This window comes from Garra rufa, chromosome 15, assembly GCF_049309525.1.
Source record: "Garra rufa chromosome 15, GarRuf1.0, whole genome shotgun sequence".
NCBI lineage: Eukaryota > Metazoa > Chordata > Actinopteri > Cypriniformes > Cyprinidae > Garra > Garra rufa.
Genome location: NC_133375.1, coordinates 27,521,099 through 27,544,450, shown reverse-complemented (window position 1 = coordinate 27,544,450; position 23,352 = coordinate 27,521,099). Strand labels below are relative to the sequence as shown.

The following is a 23,352-nucleotide window of genomic DNA, read 5'->3' as shown; positions in this document are numbered from 1 at the left end:
TAGAGTTTTTTTCAGGTTTCTTTGATGAATAGAAAGTTCAAAAGAACAGCATTTATCTGAAATAAAAAGCTTTTGTAACAGTATACACTATACCATTCAAAAGCTTGGAGTCAGTATTTTTTTAGGGAATGAAATTATACAACTTAATATTTTTATTTAGCTAAAAGTGATGATAAAGACATTTAATGTTACAAACGATTTCTATTTTAAAAAATGCTGTTCTTCTGAACTTTTTATTCATCAAAGAAACCTAAAAAAACTTTATTCTAGCTGTTTTCAACAAAATAATAATAATACAAGTTTTTTAAGTGAAAATCAGAATATTACAATGATTTCTGAAGGATCATGTGACTGGAGTAATGACGTTATAAATTCAGCTTTGAAATCACAGGAATAAATTACATTTTAATATATATTTAAATAAAAAAACTGTTAATTTAAATAGTAAAACTATTTTAAAATGTTACTGTTTTTGCTGTACTTTAAAATCAAGTCTTTACCTAGTCTTTACCTTAGGTTATTACCTACTAGGTTATAACCTTTATAACCTAGTTTTCATCATTAGCAATATTTTGCATTAACAGAGTTTTCAAGATTACATGGAAATACTGCAAAATTACCTTTTTCAGTCTGGTATTATATTTGTAGAGATATATATTAAAAGGGAACAACCGTGACCAATAAAACAAATGAAAAGAATATCAAACAATATCAATATCAAATATCATTTGTATGACAATAAATTTGTTATTATACTATTAAATTAGGCGATCAATAAAACACAACAGATCAGTAAAATATAAATAGGCCTAATCTATACCAATCAACTTTCAGAACGGTCATTTATGAAGCAGACAAAACAAACAAGGGGGTGTGTCAGTGGAAACATATGAGATACATACAAATATTTGTATTTTCTGTAATATCTGATTTATATCTTGTTGTCAGTATACACAGGTCAACTCACGTTGCCTATAGATCATCCTCATTACCATTAAGCCCAACCACGTCTCTCATTATTCCATGCTTCCCAAACGTGAGCGTCCGCTTACCCCGTGATCTCGTCTCAACCAATCAGAAGCGCCATTTCGCTCACTAGGAAATCCACATTGAGACCGTCGAGCTGAACACAAGAGCAGAGAGCCAAACAGAGCAGGCGCGGCGCACAAGCGTCTCATGAAGTCAAGTTGACCGTTTGAGCGTCGACTGATTTTGAGGACAGTATATAGTATCTGAATTGTGAGAATTTCGCTAAATCGTGGAAACGATGATCCTGTCTTTGGGACTGACATAACGGTTAAAGGTAATGCGTTTATACCGTGTATTTTTGTTCTTGGAGGCTTTTCTATTGCTTTGTAAAAAACGCGTTACATAACGTGCGCGCCGGTGACCCAATTTCCCACGTTTGTGTGACGTTTTTCAGATGTTACCCTTATATTTGTCTTTATGTTGTTCTTTTGAATATCTCATTTTAGTTTAGAAACCCGAACGTAGTGGGGAAACCCGAAATATGTAGCGTTACATCAACTATGACTACAATGTCTCGCCAGTTTCACCTACTTGGAATTGACCTAATTTCTACTCCAGGATGCTTTTAGTGTGTCTGTGAGTCGCTGTAGTAGCACGCCACTGTAAAATATGTTTTAGTATAAAACAAACCTATTAATGCCCTAATATTGTGTATAATGTATTTGTTTTGTTTACTAATCTTATATGTACCAGTTTTTGTGGTTTATTTATCATGACTGGTAATTTGAGACGAGTACAATTATGACAATCTGACCTACCTTTCCTACTTACAGCATCCGTTTTGGGCTTTGTTTGTGGGTGCAATTGGTAGTGCATCCTTATATTTTTCTGCCTTTTTCTTTCTGAGATGTCCTACCTATGTTGTAATTGACAGTTACCAGTATGTAACTAGTACACTATCTTAAACCGGTAGGTCAGATTTGCAGTACACCGTCAGGTAAAAGTGTATTTTGGACAAGATATCACAGGTGAATAAGGTAGTTTTAACTAATACATACTTGTGTACAAGTATTTTGTATTACAGTTTATATGACATGTTTTGTTTATTATGCAAATGCTGCACTGTTTAATTTATTAGGCACTAATTTGCATACTTTGCCAGAGCAGTCTTGTACCAAATGACAGGTGCAGTTGCAAAAATGCATGATGTATGGATAGGACAGTAATTGGCCGAGATACAACTATTTTTAAATCTAGAATCTGAGGGTGCAAAAAAATCTAAATATTGAGAAAATCGCCTTTAAAGTTTCCAAATGAAGTTCTTAGCAATGCATATTACTAATTAAAAATTACGTTTCAATATATTTACAGTAGGAAATTTACAAAATATCTTCATGGAACATAACATTTTAATAAAAAAAATCGTTCGTGTTATGGAAGCAAAATAGCCCAAAGAAATCTAAAAATTGACATATGTATTAAAATGGTTTTGTCTTAAACAAACCCTGCTGTGATAGTAAAATAGTGGCTGGTATGTAGGATGTAATTTTTCATTTAAAAATGTAGTGCTACAGTAGTCCTGTAATATATACATGAAAAACATTAGTGCTCTAATGCCAGTATGCACAAGTATGAGTTTTTGTCGTCTTAGTACTCTCAAATTAATGTGGGTTTGTAGGCTAAAATATTTGGGAAAAAAAATAGTGACCTTTGACAATTGTGTGCACATGCTGAACAGTTGTAGCAGATGGACTGCCAGCACAAGTTGCTGGATCAATCCCAGGTAGAGGTGGCCTATTGTAATTCCCAGAGCACAGACAACCAGAGGCTTAACTCTGCATATATAGTAGATAAATAAAGATAAATCCTCTGCCTCCTCGAGACCACTGTCTTTGCATGTGTGTATATGATGATTGTTTTCAAGCAGCGTTTGAAGACATGTCCATGATTGACAGGTAGGCTTCTATGAATGTCACATCACTCATAACAGACAGTATGGCAATGACGTATATGGTGGAATTTAGTCCAGTGTAGACGTCACATATCCTGAGTCAGTTTGAGGAAAAGCCAAGAATTGAATGTCAAAGAATGACTGCTCAAATAAGTCCAGATTTAGAGGTTTTGTGAAGGGGAAAAACCTGAAAATAGACTCAAATCTATACCAAATGGTCTCTGAGTAAAAGCTAAAAACAACAACCGATTTTACTGCATCAGTGTAGGATATTATGATGCTGTTGTCTCTAAAATAATAAAGGAAATGTGTCACAAACACAGCTTGATGTGCTGGATTGTAGGGTCATTTTCTTGCAGTATTTTTAAAGCTATTTTATTTATATATGCTTGAATGACAAAATGACAATGTCCTGTATGGCCACTTTTATGTTTTAAGGCTTTTCATTTTGTTTATTCATTTTTGCTCTTTGAAAACATGAAAACCGCTGACAATGACATCCACTCAAATTAATCAACAGCCTCTAGAATGAATGTATTTGTCCTGATTACATTATTTATTTGTTTAAAGGGTGACTCAGTGAACATGGCCCCAAATTCCATCCACTGGTTCCGGAAGGGCCTCCGTCTCCATGACAACCCTGCTCTACAGGAGGCAGTACGTGGGGCAGACACTGTTCGATGTGTCTACTTCCTGGATCCCTGGTTCGCTGGGTCGTCCAACCTTGGGGTCAACAGGTGGAGGTGGGTGCAGTTGTTTTAGAAATATAAGAAAGCATAACTTCATCACATAATCAAGCAAATTAGATATTCATAAGAGTATCTAAAAACGTTTGCAAGACATTGTTAAGTGAAGAACGTTAAGTGAAGAATTAGCACTGAAAAGTGGACAGTTATTTTTGCGCCTGACCGTATTGAATGCATTTGTATTAGTTTCCCTTTTAAATGCAAAATTTATGGGAGGAGAGTATTAATGAGAATCTCACAACGCGATTTACGTTTGCGCTCATCAAATTTCTGGTATTTGCGCTTTAATTTGCGCTGCTCTTGGTAGATTATGGAAATTATATGGCTGTGTCTGTGTTCTTTAATGTGGGCATTTATCTCCTCCCATCTGTATTTTTATGGAATTTCGCTTTAAAGCTAATTTTGCCTGTTCAATAAATCTGGCCCTAAGTGTACCTTAACTCACAGAAGTGCCCGATATTAGTCTCAGCCTCAAACGCCCATGGAACATTGGCTAAACGTCTGATGCATATGGTACACTTAACTGGAAACACTTCAGGAATGTCAAAGTCGTCATCTGATTAGTTGAATTTGACTGGATTTCTGGGAGACGCGAGTGTCGCGTTTATTTTCTGTCCGCCGGGAAACAAAGCGCAGACTGTTTTACTCGGCGTTTTGCTAAAAGGTGCTTATGCAGATGCCATTGTTGTTTTACACATTTGCGAACTTCGCGAACAAATTACTGACTTACTGCTTGTTCTCCCTCTTCTTCGTTATCTTTCAATGCTGGTTATTTCAATGACTGACTTGTTGCACGCCAGTCTGTTGTTGTGGGGGCATTTCCATGCATCGAAACGTGATGCTGAACGAAACGAACTGTGATTGGTTGTTTGACATGTCGATCAAACGGTCTTATGGGCGGGCCTTGGCCAATGACAGCTGCCATGAATTCCAGACCTTCAGCCGTCAGTCTGAAGGTCTGGCTACGCGAGACTACCGATATGAACAAACTATGCCTTTGATCCAATGTATGTAGTGCCTTCATGCACAATTTTAATAGGACCACTAAACAGTACAAACACAGTCACTATTTAATACATGCTCAATTGTGGTTGCAACTGACAATAAAAACTAGCCCTATTTAGGTTTTATTGTGTGATATGTTACACAACTTGAAAATCCTGAGTAGCCTTGACACATATAACAATGGCAAGAAACTTTGCTGGAGTGAAAAGCTTTTACTGTTCACACCCGTTACTTACTTGCCATTTAGTTGGTGCATTTTTTTTTTTCACGAATCGTAACTGATCTCCGATCTTATGTCACTTTGTTGTTTACATTTGAATGAGGGTCAGAAACTGATATTGAGGTCATGCTGTTAAAAGAAACAGCGTTTTTTGATTTGTGTACATTCTGTTCTAATGAAAATTAACCCTATTGTTGCGTAAACCTGAAATACGAGTTGACACAATTTGATGACCACATAAGTAATCTACTGTTGCAGTTTGTTCCAACTGTAAAACAAGACTGGGCAAAGTCATGACATGTTGCTTTAATAAAGATTAAACAAAAGGTTTGATTACCATGCTGTAAAAATTTTGCAGCATTTTATAGTCACATCCTGCCTGCAGTGATTATAATTGGCTAATATAGCTGCATTTTTACAGAAACAGAAATATGATATTCTCTTATGATCTCAGATTTCCTCAATTTTTCTTAAATGTTGGTAGATGACCAAAAATGGATAAGACGGCGTCTAATATAATATTTTTTAATTAACATTAAAGGTTGTGCCAGAAATAATTTTAGTAATATGTTAAATGACAATTTTATGCCTACTGTAAATTTGGGGTCCTGAAACAAAACCAGTTGAAAACTGCTGATTTACACAGTGGTTGAATTTAAGAAACTCTCCATTAGAGTTCTGTTGCTTTCACTAAAAGGACTCGGATGTGAGCACTGAGCAGTCAGATATGACTTTCTATTTTAAACCAGCGAATACCCACACATGAAGTAATCTAACCACATGGACATGTATGCAGATCGATACAGTCAGTCAAGAGGAAAGTAGGGCAAGTCGCAGACCGGCAGATGCTTCGCTCTCAAAAGACAATCAGACAGTCTGGTCACAGAGCTTGTCATTCAGCTCTTCTCACCCACTGAATGGATACAGTGTGATCTGACTGCATGTTAAAGAGAGCTAATTCACCAGATTAAAAGAATGAAGCACCTGTGACTGGATTTGTCATTGTCAGCTGCAGTGTTCAGATGGCCTCTGGAGACTTTAAAATACACCTGTTGAGCACCAAGTTTAGGTACTTTAATGCAGGGAGATTGCAGGTCACACTGTTGTCTGCTCTAAATCGCCTTTAAAAATAGTGGTGTAAATGAGTTAGCTGCTGTTAGGATTTTGTCCTCCCTGCTATCCTGCACACTACACTTAGTGCACTACATCATTACATCCTTAAGAGAGATATGTTACTTCATGTCAGTGCATCATGTCAAAAATATGTTGAGATGTGGTAGACTCAGTAAACTGATGACTGATTGAGTTAATGATAACTAGTTGTTATTGGTTCATGTTACCATGCTCTGGGATGGGAATGACATTCACATAACACTAATATACTAATTAGTGACTTGAGATGTGAAACTGTAATGGCAAGGTTATGCATCTTAAGTCTGCTGCACGTAATGTAAGTGGCAGACAGAATGTTCCTTTTTTGCACCCTTTACAGAATTTATACTGCATGTGGAGTCTATTTCTATTTTTGCCATTCCACCATCCAATTTTCATTACCCATCCCCGTCTAGCACTATATACACTACCAGTCAAATGTTTTCAAACTGTAAGGTTTTTAATATTTTTCAAATAAGTCTCTTCTGCTCACCATGCCTGCATTTATTTGATCCAAAGTACAGCAAAAACAGTTTTTGAAATATTTTTACTATTTAAAATTACTGGTTTCTATTTGAATGTATTTTAAAATGTAATTTATTCCTGTGATTTCAAAAATTTATTTAGCAAAAAACAAAAAACAAACAAACAAAAAAACAGCTGAGTAGATTTTTTTTTTTTCAGGGTTCTTGGTGATTTTCAGGGTCCAAATGGTGATTTTTGGTTCTTTCTATTCATCAAATAATCCTGTAAAAAATGTGCTCAACTGTTTTAAATATTTAAATATTAATACTATTATTAAACAATAATAATATTAATAGTGTTTTATGAACAGCAAATCGGAATATTATAATGCTTTTTGAAGAATTGTGTGATTGGAGTAATAATGCTGAAAATTCAGCTTTATAATCACAGGAATAAATAAAATTTTAAAATATATTCAAATAGAAAAGTTATTTTAAATAGTAAAAATATTTCAAAATTTTACTGTTTTTGCTGTACTTTGGTTAAAATAAATGCAGAATTGGTGAGCAGAAAGGACTTTTAAAAAAACATTAAATCTTACTGTTCAAAAACTTTTGACTGGTATTGTATATATCAAAGATTGGTTGTCAGTAAGAAACTATTACTTCCAATTAGCAAGGGCACTTTAAATTGACCAAAAGTGACAGTAAAGACATTTATAATGTTACATTTATAATGATTTCTATTTAAAATAAATGCTGTTCATTTGAATCTGGTGTTATGGTTTCCACTATAATATTAAGCAGCACAACTGTTTTCCTCATTGATAATAAATATTACTTGAGCACCAAATCAGCATATTAGAATGATTTCTGAAGAATCCTGTGACACTGAAGACTAGAGTAATATTCAGCTTTGCTGTCATGGGAATAAATTACATTTTAAATATATTAAAATAAAAAATGGTTGTTTTAAATTGAAATAATTATATTTGACAATATGACTGTTTTCACCATATTTTGTTCAAATAAATCCAGCCTTGACTTAATTACATTCAGTTGCATTTAAAGGTCCCATATTGTCAAAATCGAAATTTCCTGGCTTTTTTCATGATAGCTGAGGTCTAGGGACTATGTAACTACCATATGAGTTTCAAAACAGTCAATCCACAGTAAACTGCACACAGCCTGATTAAAGTAGCTGTTCATTTTCACGAGCCACTGTGACTTCCGCAAAGATGTGACGTCCGATCTACTCGGTCACCGCCTTCAGTCACCACCCTGAGCACCAATCACGTCCCACCCTCATTTTGTCAAACCCAGACAATATCGTGTCCATAACATTGCTAAGCAACAACAACACGAAAACAAGTCGAGAAAACCCTGTTCAGTCGATAGATGTCGAAACTACATCATTGCACAGGCTTCAGAACAACGTGAATATAAGAGACCAGAGGCACGTCAACTTCAGCCTCTTTCACACAGACATTCCGCAAAATACACGGATAATGTTTCCCATGATTTGTTCCGGAGTTGTTTGATTTGATTCATTCACAGTTGTTTTCCGCAATCTGTGCGTGCTATACACACAACCCATAAAGACATGTGACGTTTGGATGTGAGATGTAATGCGACGCGTACGTTTCACTAAACTGAAACTAACCTGAACAAACTGTGCTTCAGCGCTGATAGTGAGGAGCTGGCTCTGCCCGATCGCCGCTTCATTCCACTTTGCACGTATTTTTTCGTCGTGAAGAGTCGCATGATAACGTGCATCATCACTACAACACTGCCTTTATGGTTCTGGCTTTTGTTCACACAGCGCTCGTTCCCGTAATTTTCCAGAATCAGCGCACATTGTGAAAGGGGCTTTATTAAAGCAACAGTTATGTAGCTTACTGCATTCGGTGTTTGAAAAAGAAAAAACATTAATGATCATTCTGAAATATCCTGTTGAGTATCAGCAGGCTAGGCTCTCTCTATGGCTCTGGGCTCGGCTAAAACTTACATGACCGTAGTTAACTGTGGTTGGCCTGGCTGTGCGTCACTCAGAAAACAACAGGCCAATCAGAAGAGAGGCTCATGAATAATAATTAGATGGGCCAAAATCGACCTGTTTTTGACAGAGCTCCTAAAAAAGGACATTTATTCATTTAGCAGACGCTTTTATCCAAAGCGACTTACAATTGGGAATACAACAAATAATTCATCAAGGAGTTGAAGTTGATTCAAAAGGAGCTGTAAAAATATATTGAGATGGATTTTGGCACTTATACCGCAAATATATATATTCTTAAGGACATCAACAACTAAAATAAACCTCCAGAAATGTGTACAATATGGGACCTTTAAAGTATACATTTAATGAGCTGATGTCGTAATTCATCTAGTAATTCAACCTGTGACCATGAAACAGGAATGTTACCCTCATACGGAACGGGAATACAAGGATAATTGTGCTCTTTTCACAGACTAGGTGCTGAGAATGTTGTTGTGGTTGAAAAGAGGTCACTGGGCTAATTTTATGCCCTCCAGTGGTGGAGACCATGCGCACTGCAAATCTAGGCCAGGACAGTTACATAAGGAATAATGTATGACGGGGCAGAGTTTTGAAAATTAGGTTTGAGTTTTCCATTCTTGTGTTCCCAAAAGCTATTAGTTTTTTGTATTCTGTTTCATTCTTTTAAAATTCCTTAATGGAGTTGTCAGTGTGTGGGTTTTTATGTGCGTGTTGGTGGAGTTGTGTGTGTTAGTGTGTCGGTCAGCCAGTATCTGGAGCATAGGGAGCTTTGTCCCTGTCTGGTCTCTAATCAGGGCTTTGGTTGCAGACAGTGTGACTTTAGGCTCAGTCAGGACTCTAGGACCAAATAACACAGGTAGAAGGTCGGACAGGCCTTTCCGATAAATACTATAACCTCATTAATGAAGGAACAAAATGTTCATTGCAGGAAGCCTACCATGACAGTGGGTTTGTTGGAAACTTCTGTCCTGTCTGTTCTTTGCTCATATTTTATATACAAAATTGTTTTTGTGTGGACATGATTGCCAACTCATAATTACTGGTCTGGTACAAAGGGTTATGCCAGGGGAACGTCAGGGTAAACAAATTTTTAAGTACTTTGCACAGTTACAGTTACAACACAAATCTTTACGTTAAATATTGTAAAATCTGAATACAAAAAAAAATCTATTTTTCATTTTAAATAAAATGAAACAAAGAAAATTTTAATTCTTATGTTATTATATCTTGACAATTTTTAAGTGAGAACAAAAATGATTTGACCTCTTTATCCATGTCCATCCACCAAGTGTCGTTTCATGTGCAGCATTTCTCAGTAAAAGCTTTCGTACTCAATGTCCCTTCAGCTGGTAAGGCAGATGTGTAGAGGGGAAATAGCAGTTAAGCTCGTAATGTTTTAAACAGGTCATGAATTAACAGATTTGTGAATGGAAACTCAGAGCATCTATAGGTTTCAGGGACAGCTTGCAGAACAGATAAAGCCTCAGGGTTTTGCTTTAGATCAGCAGTTCTCTACCTTTTCAGGCCAAGTACCTGGTCATGTCAAATCAGGACATGCCAGTACCATCTAGTCTCTACACTGTGGAATGTATATTTTGAAATTTGATTTAATGTAGACAATCTTAAAATGTAATATAAAATACTTTATAAACAAATTAGAGAGATTATTGGTATATTTGACTCTTTTTAGAATCAGTCCATCGGATGTGGATCTGGCTCTATGGTGGAAAGAAAATACAAAAATACCTGTACAGGGTTTATAAAAGCTCTTTTTTCTTTTAATGGTGGATGGCAATAGTTCCTATGGCAGAATTGATTAGTTTTAAGTGAAGCTCAAATTAAGTAACTCTTCTGCTCAATTTTTTTTGTTTAGCTTTACCTTACCTTACCTTTTTTTTTTTTTTTACTGCAGAATTATATTTAAAATGCTTATATTTTAATTTCCTTCCTGACAGATTTCTCCTGCAGTGCCTGGATGATCTTGATTCCAATCTAAGAAAACTTAATTCCCGCCTTTTTGTCATCCGAGGTCAACCAGCCAATGTTTTTCCACGCCTTTTCAAGGTAAACTTCTTCTGTTTAAAACACTGCTATCAATCCTTGAATATGGTATCACAAAATAACTTCTTTCTTTCATTTATCTAATTTCATGAGCCTTTCTGAAAACCACATCCCAAAACCCAGTTTAATTCACTGCATTTCTTTTTTTTTGAGTAACTATTTAGTGTTTGTGATCTTTTCCTGCAGGAATGGAAAATATCCAGGTTGACGTTCGAGTATGACTCAGAACCGTTTGGGAAGGAGAGGGATGCAGCTATTAAAAAGCTTGCAATGGAGGCCGGGGTTGAAGTCATAGTCAAGATCTCACACACCCTTTATAATCTTGATAAGTAAGCTTGATAAGCTCATTTCCTTAAATCTAAAATGTGACCCTGGTCCACAAAACCAGTTTTAAGTAGCATGGGTGTGTTTGTAGCAATAGCCAAAAATACATTATATGGGTCAAAATTATAGATTTTTCTTTAATGCCGAAAATCATTAGGATAAGTAAAGATCATGTTCCATGAAGATATTTTGTAAATTTCCTACTGTAAATATATCAAAGCTAAGAACTTAATTTGGACAACTTTAAAGGCGATTTTCTCAATATTTTGATTTTTTTTTTTTTTTTTTTTTCACCGTCAGATTCCAGATTTTCAAATAGTTGTATCTCAGCCAAATATTGTCATATCCTAACAAACATCAGTGGAAAGCTTATTTATTCAGCTTTCAGGTGATGTATAAACTCAGTTATGACTGGTTTAAATACTGTTCCCCATATTTTCTTAATGTGCAACTATAAGTAATATTTTTAAAAACTGACATGCTTCAGATTTAATGATGTGTAAAAAAGTAAATATTATCTCAAATCAGACTTTTAATGCTTGTAAATTGTACATGTGGCAAACTGGAAGACACTGACACTTTACCTTCTACATCATTTCAGGATCATTGAACTAAATGGAGGTCAACCTCCCCTCACCTACAAACGGTTCCAGACTCTGATCAGCCGAATGGACCCACCAGAGATGCCGGCGGAAACCCTCTCCAACACTATAATGGGCTGCTGCGTCACACCTGTCTCTGAAGACCATGGGGACAAATATGGTGTGCCGTCGCTGGAAGAACTAGGTGAGCTAAATGAGATAAGTAAGGGATAATCAACGGTTTGCCGTGCATTAAAGGATTTTAAATGCACGACGTGGAGGCTAATAACCACCCGACGCGAAGTGCATTTGAAATCCTTTAATGCACGGCAAGCCGTTGATTATCCCGCTTATTCCATGGTCATTTGCTAAGTTATAGACAAGTTAAAACTAGGATTGATCTTTGCAGAGCAAAATTTGGATGAATGGATAAAAAAGACGGTTATTTTTGTCAGTTATGACACGCAGCTCTAGCATTCTGCACGCTTAAAATCAGACACAGAGTTGAAATAGTCCGGTAAGATCACATTTATTTGAATGAATTATAACATTTGTTTCAGTAAATTATCGATCGACCGAGAGAGAGTAAAGGCGAGAGAGAAAGAGAGATGACAGTTGTGTGTGTGTGTGTGTGTGTGTGTGTGTGTGTATGTGCGTACCTGCCTGCGTGCGGTGCGTGTCTCTCTACAAACAACGAATTCATTCAAAAACAGCAGTTTTACCACCTCGTTGCTGATGAATATAATGTAGCGATCTAGGCTGTTTTAATAAGAATCGCGGGCAAGCGCTGACAAGAAGTTTATGTATGTGCGCAGCACAATGCGATCTCCGACCTCTCTCTCTCTCTCTCTCTCTCTCTCTCTGCGTTTGCGTGCATCAATTAAAGCAGCGCATTAATATAGAACGGTGATTAAACTGACTTGGAACTACCTGTGCATTAAACGGTTTTACTGCATACCTGCCAGCCAATTAGAATCCAGTATCCAGACATTCCATGGAATAAAGAGCTTTATCTATTGAGTTTAAAGAGAGTTCACCCCAAAAAAAAAATTTTCCTTCACCTTTTTTCATCAACCTTATGTTTTTCACAAAAGAAAACATGTTGGTAACCAATCAGTTACTAGTAGCTATTGACTTCCAAAAAAACAATACAGGTTTTGAACAACTTGAGTAAATGACACTGTTAAAATGAAGCAGACTTGACCTAAATGATAACATCACTGTATCCATGACCTAACACAAATGCATGCGTTTCATAAACTGCAATGCAAGAACTTATGCAAGTTTAGTATTGTTTTTTTTAACCTACATTATCTTGACTCAGGATTTGACATCGAAGGACTACCTTCTGCTGTCTGGCCAGGAGGTGAAACCGAGGCATTAACAAGGATTGAAAGGCATCTGGAGCGAAAGGTGTGGTCATAAATAGAACATCAGTGGTCTCAAACTCAGATTACCTGTGGCCATATGCCACGTGGTGTTTAACAGCTAAAACAAATACAACAGAACGTGTTTTTGCAAATATGAATTTCACTATATGCTGTGCAGTTATTGGCCCAGTTTTGCAGTTACTGATGAATTGATGGAAGTTTCAGATACAGTAAACTAATGTATAACAATCTTTAAAATAACTATAAGAGATATAAGGACAGACTGAGGTAAAAAGTTACAATCAAAAAACTGTAAAATTGTTAATCCAACAATCTGCATCATGTGCTCATTAATCCAGAATTTACCTTTTCCCTCCTTAATGTTTTTGCAGGCTTGGGTTGCAAATTTCGAAAGACCTAGAATGAATGCCAACTCTTTGCTAGCTAGTCCGACTGGCCTGAGTCCCTACCTCCGTTTCGGCTGCCTCTCCTGCCGACTCTTTTATTTCAAACTCACAGACCTCTACAGAAAGGTACAGACATGACTGTCCATCTGTGTATAAAAGTAGTATACTTGCATTGTTTCACTTTTTAATACAGGTGTATCAATTAGAGGTGGCCAGTAGTCGTATATATGGCATCTTATAGAATTTTTTAGTTAAATTTAGCTAGGAATTCAGATAAAAAGGTGTTAATGTCCTATTTTTAATAAGTATAAATGAATATAATATCTAGATTTGTGTAAAATTCTCCTTGCAGGTAAAGAAAACCAGCACTCCTCCACTCTCCCTCTATGGTCAACTGCTGTGGAGGGAATTTTTCTACACTGCTGCGACCAGCAACCCACGATTTGATAAGATGGAAGGCAACCCTATCTGTGTGCGCATCCCTTGGGACAAGAACCCAGAGGCTTTGGCCAAATGGGCTGAAGCTAAGACAGGTTTTCCATGGATTGATGCCATCATGACCCAACTGAGGCAGGAGGGCTGGATCCACCACCTGGCCCGTCATGCTGTCGCTTGTTTTCTCACACGTGGAGACTTGTGGATCAGTTGGGAAGAGGGCATGAAGGTGCATCTCTTACACATGGGACATAAAATGTTATTTATTTTGTAGAGCAGAGATGTCAAAACTGGGGTCCAGGGAGTCTGTGGAAAAAAAAAAGAAAAAAAAAAATGATTATATTATAAATATATTAGAAATGTTTTCAATCTAAATAATAAATTAACTTTAATAGTTTTTTTAATTATTTAACTGAATAGTACAGAGTTGATCTATGGATCCATGTGCAATTCATTCCAATGATAGTTGTTGGTCACACCATTTTGTAGATGTAGATCCATGATGCACTTTCAATGAGTTGAATGAGTGGGTCAGTTGAGTGTGGTCTGCTTTTTTGTTCTCAGAAAAATACTTTGAATACATGAAAAGGATGTTTAATAAGGATTGTGTATGAAGGGTGAATTTAAAGAGACAGTTCACCCAAAAATAAACGCTTAAGCCATCCTACTTTCTTCCACCTGACTTTCTTCACTCAGATGAATACAATCAGTTATATTTAAAAATGTCCTGGCGCTTCCAAGCTTTGTAATGGCGGTGAATGGGTGTTGATTTTTTGAAGTCCAATAAAGTGCATCCATCCATCATAAAAAATACTACACACAGCTCCTGAGGTTTAATAAAGGCTTTCTGAAGCGAAGCGATGCATTTGTGAATGTAAGATATCCATATTTAAAACTTTATAAACCGAATTAGCTTCCACTGACTGTCAAATACACGTTTACAAGAGAGTGGCGTTCCAGCGGATGGCATAAGCTCCAGTGAGAAGTGATGAACGTAGAAGCACAGAAGAGAAATCAACACAAAACACAGGTCACAAATTAGAAGTAAAGAATGAGGATTTGTAAAGAAATATGTCAGAGGACTTTGATATAAGCCAAGAGGAGGCTGTTTTTTGTTTTGCTGTAAACAAAACTTTGTTCTCACAAGACTGTTATGGTATATAAAGTTCTAAATAATATGGAAAAAAAATATGGATAGCCGTGTGGAGCACTTTTTAATGATAGATGCATTTTTTTTGGGCTTCAAAATTTCAACACCCATTCACTGCCATTATGAAGCTTTGAAGAGCCAGAAATTTTTTTTAATGTAACTCCAATGGTACTTGTCTGAAAGAAGAAAGTTATATACATCTACGATGGCTTAAGGTTGAGTAAACCATGGGGTCATTTTTATTTTTGGGTGAACTATCCTTTTAAAAATGGCACTTCATGTCAAAAAGGTTGCTGGTCCCTTTTATCAAGGAATATAAAAATAGGCTGGATGGATATATTTGAGTTTAAAGACCTTGAGTGCTTAGGTCACACTAGTAATGAAAATAGTGACCTACTTTTTATCAGCTGTGGTTGTGGAGGTATTTTATTTCCTTTTTAAAGTTAATTCTAAAATTAAGAAAAAAAAGTTGTTCTTTGTTCTTTGGAACTGTAGTATAAAAGTCTGTTTTTAATAGGCCTTGATAACCACCATCTCTGACTGGCTGGAGAGTAATGGTAGTTATGATTGACAGGTGTTCGAGGAGCTTCTATTGGATGCTGACTGGAGTGTAAATGCAGGCAGCTGGATGTGGCTCTCCTGTAGCTCTTTCTTTCAACAGTTCTTTCATTGCTACTGTCCAGTGGGTTTTGGCAGGCGTACCGACCCTAACGGCGATTTCATTAGGTAACGTTCCTAAAAATCCACACTAATTCCAGTCTGAATATCCTACTTTTAGGCCCTTGTTTAAAAGCTAGAATGCATTAAGGATTAACAACACAGAAGGACTGTTTTAAAGAAAAATGCGTTTTATTTAAAAAATAACTCTATAAAAGGAATGTAAAGTATTTTGTACATTCATGAGGATTTTAAACAATTAGGGATCATATACATACTTTTATTGTACTTTAAAACAACATTAGGTTTTTTTTATATATGATTAAGATGCACAAAAGTATCAGTTGAGGTCTAGACATGAGTTAGTCAAGAAAGCAAGACTGTCCCATGTAGTCTCTTTGTGTTCTAACTTTTCCATCTAAGGCCTTCCAGTTTCAGAATTTGGTATTCCAGGATTTTGGTACATTCCCAACACATTGTCCTCATTATAGGCCCCTTTAAGGAACAGATGTCCGCTTGTAAACATTGCTTTCATCGTATTTACCTTAGCTCATACGCATGTTAGTCCAAAGCTTGTATGTTTTTGTGTTTTCTGTGTGGTCGTCTCATGGATTGAGTGAAAAGTTCAGCTTTCCCTTTCCCTTTGTGAATTGTGGTTGATTGCTTTTAAGACGAGAGCCATTCTTAGCCAAAGCATTTGGAAACCTGTTAGCTGTGAATGTGGTTGAAGCTTGATGCTTTATCAGTGGGAAATGCAGTAGCCTGTTCTTTAGCTCGGTAGCATCTCGTTTCATCAAAAGGGATTTTAACCGCTTGGTAGGGAAATATATACAAAGCCTAGCCTGTTTTCAATGCATAGAGAGCCACATTGCATTTCCCAGAGAGCATGATAGGAGGTGGGGCCCAAAGCCAGAGCTGACAACTTCAATCTAGCTCTGGACAACTCCTCCTCATCAGACTCTTTTTGAAATGTTTAGGGGTCCTCTAGGCATTGAATGCAGCCCTGCCTGCGCAAGAGAACAAGAGTCCTGGCCTTCAGCGTACCCCTGTCCCAACAATGTCCTTCACAGTCCATAGGTCATCCTGCAGTTTCTCAAACCTGTGTTTCTGGCCGTTTGCTTGTTCAGGCAGGATGTGACTGTTCCTGGCAAAAGGGTTCCGGTCTCTTTTGGCAAAACGAGGGGGCCACCCAGCGGCAGAGGACAGTATACTGCGTTTCTCCTTTGGCGGCTAGCAGGTTTCTCTGCCTTGGCTTGGGATCACTGTCGTCTCAAAAGCGATCAGTGACAGTGCGAGGGGCAGGGAGCGGACCTGAACCTCTCACTCAGCCCTGAGTTTCGATTTGTTGAAGCGGGTGGGATGGGGTTGTGGGAGGGTGCTGTTTCATTGGATCTGGAGGGATTGGGAGGGCCTGGTCACTCCCTCTGCTTTCTAATGCGTGTTGTAGTAGGAATCTCCGTAGTGTCTCAGCACAGGCGGGACCTGTTGTCCTGTTTAAACTGCGTCCGCCTGTCTGCAAGCCGTGCCTCCTGCAGCCCTCCGTCCCCACGCTCTGGTAAGGTGGAGCGCCTTAGGTAGGTGGCCTTTTCTGTCCCTGGGACCTGGAGGAGAGACGTCCTGATTTCAGTAGAGCCTGAAATTTTCAGTTCTTTTCCATTTTTGTTGTTCTTATGGTGTTGTGCTGACAGTTTTTATTTGTAGTATGAATTGGCACATATCTATAGATTCACATTTATGATATTATACAGTTAAATGTGTGAAAATACCATTTTTGAGATAAATCTTGACGCTTGTTGTAATCTGAGAAACTGTGTCAGTCAGTCTTGTACCTGCTTGTTCAAACACGGGAATCCCAATAACCATCTCGCATAACCTTCCTCACGTTTATGATGAGACTGTGGTTTAATCTGTCTTTGTTCTTTCAGACGATATTTACCTATTCTCCGAGGTTTCCCTGCCAAATATATCTACGATCCATGGAACGCCCCAGACTCTGTGCAGGCCGCTGCCAAGTGCATCATCGGTGTCCACTACCCTAAACCCATGGTGAACCACGCCGAAGCGAGCCGCCTCAACATCGAGAGGATGAAACAGATCTATCAACAACTTTCGCGCTACAGAGGACTTGGCAAGAATTTCACTGTCTTCTATTAGCAAGCAGCTAGCTGTCTTATATGCAAGTCTCACATGTAGAGATTTCAGAAACAGATGAATGAAACAGTTTGTGGATTAAGAGTAAAAGTGTTGGAAGGGCTTCAAATGCTAAAATAGCGCACTGTAGCGGTAGAAGATAATTCTGCTTTCTATTTTACCAGGACTTCTGGCCTCCGTACCATCCACACACAATGGGAACGGAAATGGGATGGCGTACTCCCCAGGGGAACAGCAGTCTGGGACCAATACACCAGGTGAAAATCATTTTTCCTCCCCTTTTATTTGAGTTTGCAGACAAAGAAATTACAACTTTTATTGCTTGATTTTTTTTTTCTTAAAAGTTCTAAAAGCTAATAAATAACCAAGGTTAACTTTTTTGGCTCATTGAAAAAGCAATTATATTTCTAAACCAAGTAGCTTATCTTTACTACTTGAAGACAAAGAGAAGTATTTTATTATATTATATTGTTTTTATTATTATATGATGAGTCATAAAACCAGGGAATGAGTTACTTTTTACCTAAAATGGCTGACTTAAAGGGTTAGTTCACCCAAATAATTGTCATTCATTTCTCACCCTTATGTCGTTCCAAACCTGTAAGTTCATCTTCAGAACACAAATTAAGATATTTTTGATGAAATCCGTGAGCTTTCTGACCCTGCATAGACAGCAACGCAACTGACACGTTCGAGGCCCAGAAAGGTAGTAAGGACATTGATAAAAGAGCCCATGTGACATCAGTGGTTCAACCATAATTTTATGAAGCTACGAGAATATTTCTTTATGTGCAAAGAAAACAAAAATGACTTCATTTAACAAAGACTGGTTCACGAGAGTATCAGTATCACATGTATGCGTCAAAAAAAAATCTTAATGGCAATTATATCTTTTTTTTTTTTTTTTTGCGTATCATTTGCTCCATACTTATGTGACATATTGACTTTTTAACATCTCAAAAGCACCAGCTGTATCGGGCGGTTCCAGTGGTAACAGGAGTGGAAGTATTTTGCTGAACTTTGACAGTGAAGAGCACCAGGGACCAAGTGGAATTCAGCAACAACAGCAGCAGCAATTAGGTGTCACCTTTCACACAAATATAATACACTTATAGATTTACCCTCAATGATTGTTCTTTGCAAAAGCATTAGATTTGTTTTTTCAAATAATGCCTTGCTCTTGTTTTCCAGGATACCACCACATGCCCGACACAGGGCACAACAGTCGACTTTACAAGTGTAATGTCTCACATGATATGGCAGGCCCACAACATTCAGGTAACAGACATGGAAATGTGTACTGTATGTTACATGAATGTCATGCAGATAAACACAGCATATCCAAAGTTAAAAACATTGCTTTATAAAGGAAGCGTATATATACAGTGTGAAAAGTACTTGCGAAAGTATTCATACCCCTTTTCACGTATAATGTTGCTGCCTTATGTTAAGCTGTTTCAAATTACTTTTTTCCACATCAATATACACTTGTTCAAAGACAAAAACAGAATTGTCACAACTTTGTAAATTTATTAAAAATAAAAAAAAACCTGAAATGAGTACATTGCATAAATATTCAGTAACTCAGTACTTAGCTGAAGTGCCTTTACAGCCTCAAATAGTTTTGGGTATGATGTGACAAGCTTTGCACTTATCTGCCATTCCTCTCCTCAGCTTTTCACCTCTCAAGCTCTGTCAGGTTGGATGTGGGCAGACACACATTTTCAGATTTCTTCAGAAATATTTGATTAGGTTCAAAACCAGGCTCTGGCTGGTCCACTCAGGAACATTCACTGAGTTGTTTATAATCCACTCTTGCTGTGTGCTTAGGGTCATTGTCCTGTTGGAAGGTGAACCTTCCGCTCAGTCTGAGGTTCTAAATACTCTGGACTAAGTTTTCATTAAATCTTCATTCAATCTCAATATTAATCTCAATATTTTGGAATGTTGAGCTTTTCTTCTACTCTGACGAGTCCTTCAGTCCCTGCTACTGAAAAACAACCCCAGAGCATGAGGCTGCTACCAGCATTCTTTACTTTTGGGATGGTACTCTGCAGGTGATGAGCAGTGCCTGCTTTCTTCCAGACATGATGCTTGGAATTGAGGTCCATTTGACCAGAGAATCTTGTTTCTCACAATCTGGGGGTCCTTTAGGTGCTTTGTTGCAAATTCCAAGTGTGTTTTCATGTGTCTTCCCTGGAAGGAGAGTCTTTCCACACCACCATAAAGCCCAGATCGGTGGAGTGTTGCAGTGATGTTTGTCCTTCTGTAAGTTTCCACTATCTCCACATATGATAATAGAACTAGATTCCTTCATTATGGATAATGGAGACTACATGCTTCTTTGAACCTTCAGAATTTTTTCTGAACTCTTCCCCAGATGTACGACTTGACACAATTCTATTTCTGAGCTCTACGGGCAGTTTTTTTTTTTTTAATTACCTCAGGGTTAGGATTTTGCTCTGATATGCATTTTCAGCTGTTAGACCTTTTATTAGGATGTGTGTGATTTTCTCTCTTTTTTTGAATGCTCCTGAGCTACATTTCAACTGTCCCAGATAAGGGTTTGAGTAAATGCAATGGAATCATTTCAGTTTTTAATTTGTGTTAAATTTGCAAAGATGTTAAAAAACATTTTTTTGTTTTGCTATAGTATGGTGTATTGAGCATAGCTTGATGTGGGGAAAAAAGTAATTTAAGGCAGTTTAACATAAGAAATGGGGTATGGATACTGTATGAATACTTTCGCAAGGCACTGTATTTCTGTTTTTATGCATTTACAATATTCTGTGTGATGTTCAACAGGACACCTGCTGCACACAGGAGGAAGCGTGACAGGTAAAAGGGAGCGAGAGTCGGAACGAGAGCTTGATGGTGAAGATGACACACTGTCCACCTCTCACAAGTTACAACGGCAAATTGCAGAGGTCACTTCGGTTCATGCTACCAGTGGGAACCAGTCGAGTATGGTAAATACAACTCACTTAAATCTATAATGTATAAATGTTAAGAAATCATACACTGTATTTAAGATTGATATTTGTCTCTTATTTTTCCAGAAGAGTTAGATGGACATATCATTGTACTGAACAGAACAGATTCAAAACGAGACACAGTCTAAAGGGGACTGATTTTAAATCTGGTTTCCTTAAAACAACTCACTCGACATGTTTTTTTTCTTCTGCTTTTCCCCATCTCTTTTCTTACATGTTCAGTTGATATGAATGTTAACTGAGAGCTTATTTTTATCATTTAATGAAATTGAGTTGCTTTAAAAAGAAGTTAATGATTTTACAGCAATTGACATACAAAAACAACCATAAAAAGTTTTCTTGTTTCCTTGGCATGCCCCTTTCTTTTTGTTTCATCTTTGCACAGGTTAGGGTTTTATGTACTGAACCATACCAAGTGGGATATATTTATCTGCTTTTAACAAGCACGATAAAGCTAAGCTTCATTGTACACTCATTGCAGCTAGGACTTTGTGAGTATTTTTACAGTTTGGTTGGCACCAGCACCAACCATCGGTTGGATCCATCCACACCATCACAACACACTTTTATACATTTTTCTCTGACATTATCTCATTGTTCAATTTCACTGATTCTCAGTAGAGTGGTGTACGTGCCACTTTTTGTAAACAGAAAAATTTATACAGGTATATTTTATATATTGGTGTTTCGTTCTTTGCCAGTTCAATGTATTAGTGTTGACTCCAAAAAATCCATATGTAAGTAAATACCAGCAGAGTTGAAATTTTAAAATAGGATTTAAAGATTTCTAGATTTTAAAGTCATCTACATAAAATGATATTTCTCAACTTATTGTAAATTCATGTTTTTAACCTTGAACCCATTTGTAAATATTATCAGGGACAGAGCTGCGGTGGAATGCGGTTCTTGAATGTGTTAAAATGGACCACTGTGGCCCATCAAATGCATCTGTAGATTAGCTACAGTATCTTCTTCATTGTCATGCTTGGCAGACACACACAGACAGCTGATCTTCGCGGTCAGGCCTTAAACACTGATAAAAACGCCAATGTAAACTCTGCCAAAGCCAGGAAATGACACTGGAAAAGAACATTTTCCTGGTTCAACATTAAACACCACAGTACATCGATGAAATAAACCTTTACGGATCTTTAGGAAGCAAATGTATGGAAAATGAAGACACCCTGTTGTATCTCTGACCCTTAAGGTTTCTTAGCATTTCTCAGATTTATTTGATGAATCTTAAATATTTTAAATCAATTCGTCTGTTTGCGCATGTTCAGGTAAAGCAAAAGCGTCATCTGACAGTATTAATCACAACATGACATTGAGTGACATTCCAAAAATACGCAAAACGTTGACTATTAATCACTTTTTTCGTCACTGTGATAACGATTCTGCTGCAGTCCTTTTTTACACTGTATAATGTTCCTTTCTATAACTTAAAATAAGAGTAATCTGATTTCTGAAGTAATTACAATGGTCTTTCCTCAGGGAAGATAACCAATATTTAGCCTCCATATTTGGCCATAAATGCTTCATACCAAATGTCCCCCTACAGACCAAATATCATTTGATTTAGCTGTTGGTTTTCTACCATATTGCCAAGAAATTAAAAAATTGAATACTAACAAATATCAGTCACAGCTGATACTTCTGATAAATCCAACAGTGTTTACAGTGTCACTAACACAGATTATGACAACTATTGTGCATAACTAGACCATGTATATAAATATATGGGCCCTTGAGTTTATGTATGATTGTTTATCATGGTGATCTGGCAACCTCTCATGGAACTGGACTAAAGCTATTGGGTCTGAATTTGTGTTTGTATAGCTGGATCTGCTTTGACACCGTGACATCTGTATTGCTTTTGCCGACCAGCAGAAGTGTTCAGTTCTAATGTGAATGTTTTGATATGACAATTGTAGAAACCTCAGTGCTTTTTGACTGTAATGTCTCTGTGCTATTATAGTTTGTTTTTGTCACAGCGGAAGTGAACCATTTCTGTTTTTCCCCATCGGAATTAGTCATTTGTTTGGATTTTCTTTTTATTTCCTTTCTGTGAAATAAATGTGACGTCAAGTCTAAATCTTGTCCTTCAAGTCTGTAAAGAGTTGTAAAAGTAAATCTGGTTGAAACTGGATTTGTTTCTGAGTCTTTTTTGTGTGTTGGTCTGACCATATTATACAGGACAAAACCTGCAAAAATTTTAAATAAATAGATATCTGCCTTATTTCTCATAAAAAATAATGCTTCCTGTGTCATTTGCGTCCAGCTATTTTTAGCTGTACAAACATTTTGATGCTTGATACTGTAAAACGTGTGTCTTACCATGTTATTTTAATGTATTGTATTAATTATAAACACTGGTTTGTAGTGCAAGCAGTTTTACGTTTACTGCACTTTGTTATTTCCATACAGCAGCTAATGAGCCGGAAGTCTTGCACATTCACATAAAACGGCTTACTTTCGCGTTGAAAAATAAGGTTTAAAAAAATTCCTTGATCATAAAAAGTAGCAAATAAAAATTAAAGGATTACTCTCCTTCCAGAATAAACATTTCCTGATAATTTACTCACCCCCATGTTATCCAAGATATTCATGTCTGTCTTTCTTCAGCTGCAAAGAAATTACGTTTTTTTGAGGAAAACATTCCAGGATTTTTCTTCAATTTATTTAATGGTGCTCAA

General features: G+C 37.0%; 1 protein-coding gene across 2 annotated transcripts; it reads left to right on the top strand.

Annotated features, from left to right (window-relative positions):
* The first annotated feature begins 1,148 nt into the window (after positions 1-1,148).
* cry3a (cryptochrome circadian regulator 3a) lies at positions 1,149-22,805 on the top strand. 2 transcript variants are annotated; one of them, XM_073819355.1, is made up of 15 exons: positions 1,149-1,303; positions 3,491-3,663; positions 10,483-10,591; positions 10,775-10,917; positions 11,514-11,698; positions 12,818-12,906; positions 13,256-13,396; positions 13,623-13,934; positions 15,430-15,581; positions 17,438-17,640; positions 17,828-17,920; positions 18,627-18,743; positions 18,855-18,941; positions 20,469-20,632; positions 20,726-22,805. In XM_073819355.1, the coding sequence occupies exons 2-15, from the start codon at positions 3,506-3,508 to the stop codon at positions 20,729-20,731; spliced, it is 1,959 nt and encodes a 652-aa protein (XP_073675456.1). In that variant the 5' UTR covers positions 1,149-1,303; positions 3,491-3,505; the 3' UTR covers positions 20,732-22,805. The 2 variants fall into 2 exon arrangements, with proteins under 2 accessions (XP_073675456.1, XP_073675455.1); XM_073819354.1 differs by having other exon boundaries at positions 20,723-22,805.
* Positions 22,806-23,352: the final 547 nt, after the last annotated feature.

Excerpts from the sequence above, each read along its gene's own strand:
- cry3a (XM_073819354.1), top strand. The coding sequence starts at position 3,506 with ATGGCCCCAAATTCCATCCACTGGTTCCGGAAGGGCCTCCGTCTCCAT. Across the intron at positions 13,935-15,429 it reads GTTGGGAAGAGGGCATGAAG|GTGTTCGAGGAGCTTCTATT; the intron begins GTGCATCTCTTA and ends TATGATTGACAG. Across the intron at positions 18,942-20,468 it reads GGCAGGCCCACAACATTCAG|GACACCTGCTGCACACAGGA; the intron begins GTAACAGACATG and ends GATGTTCAACAG.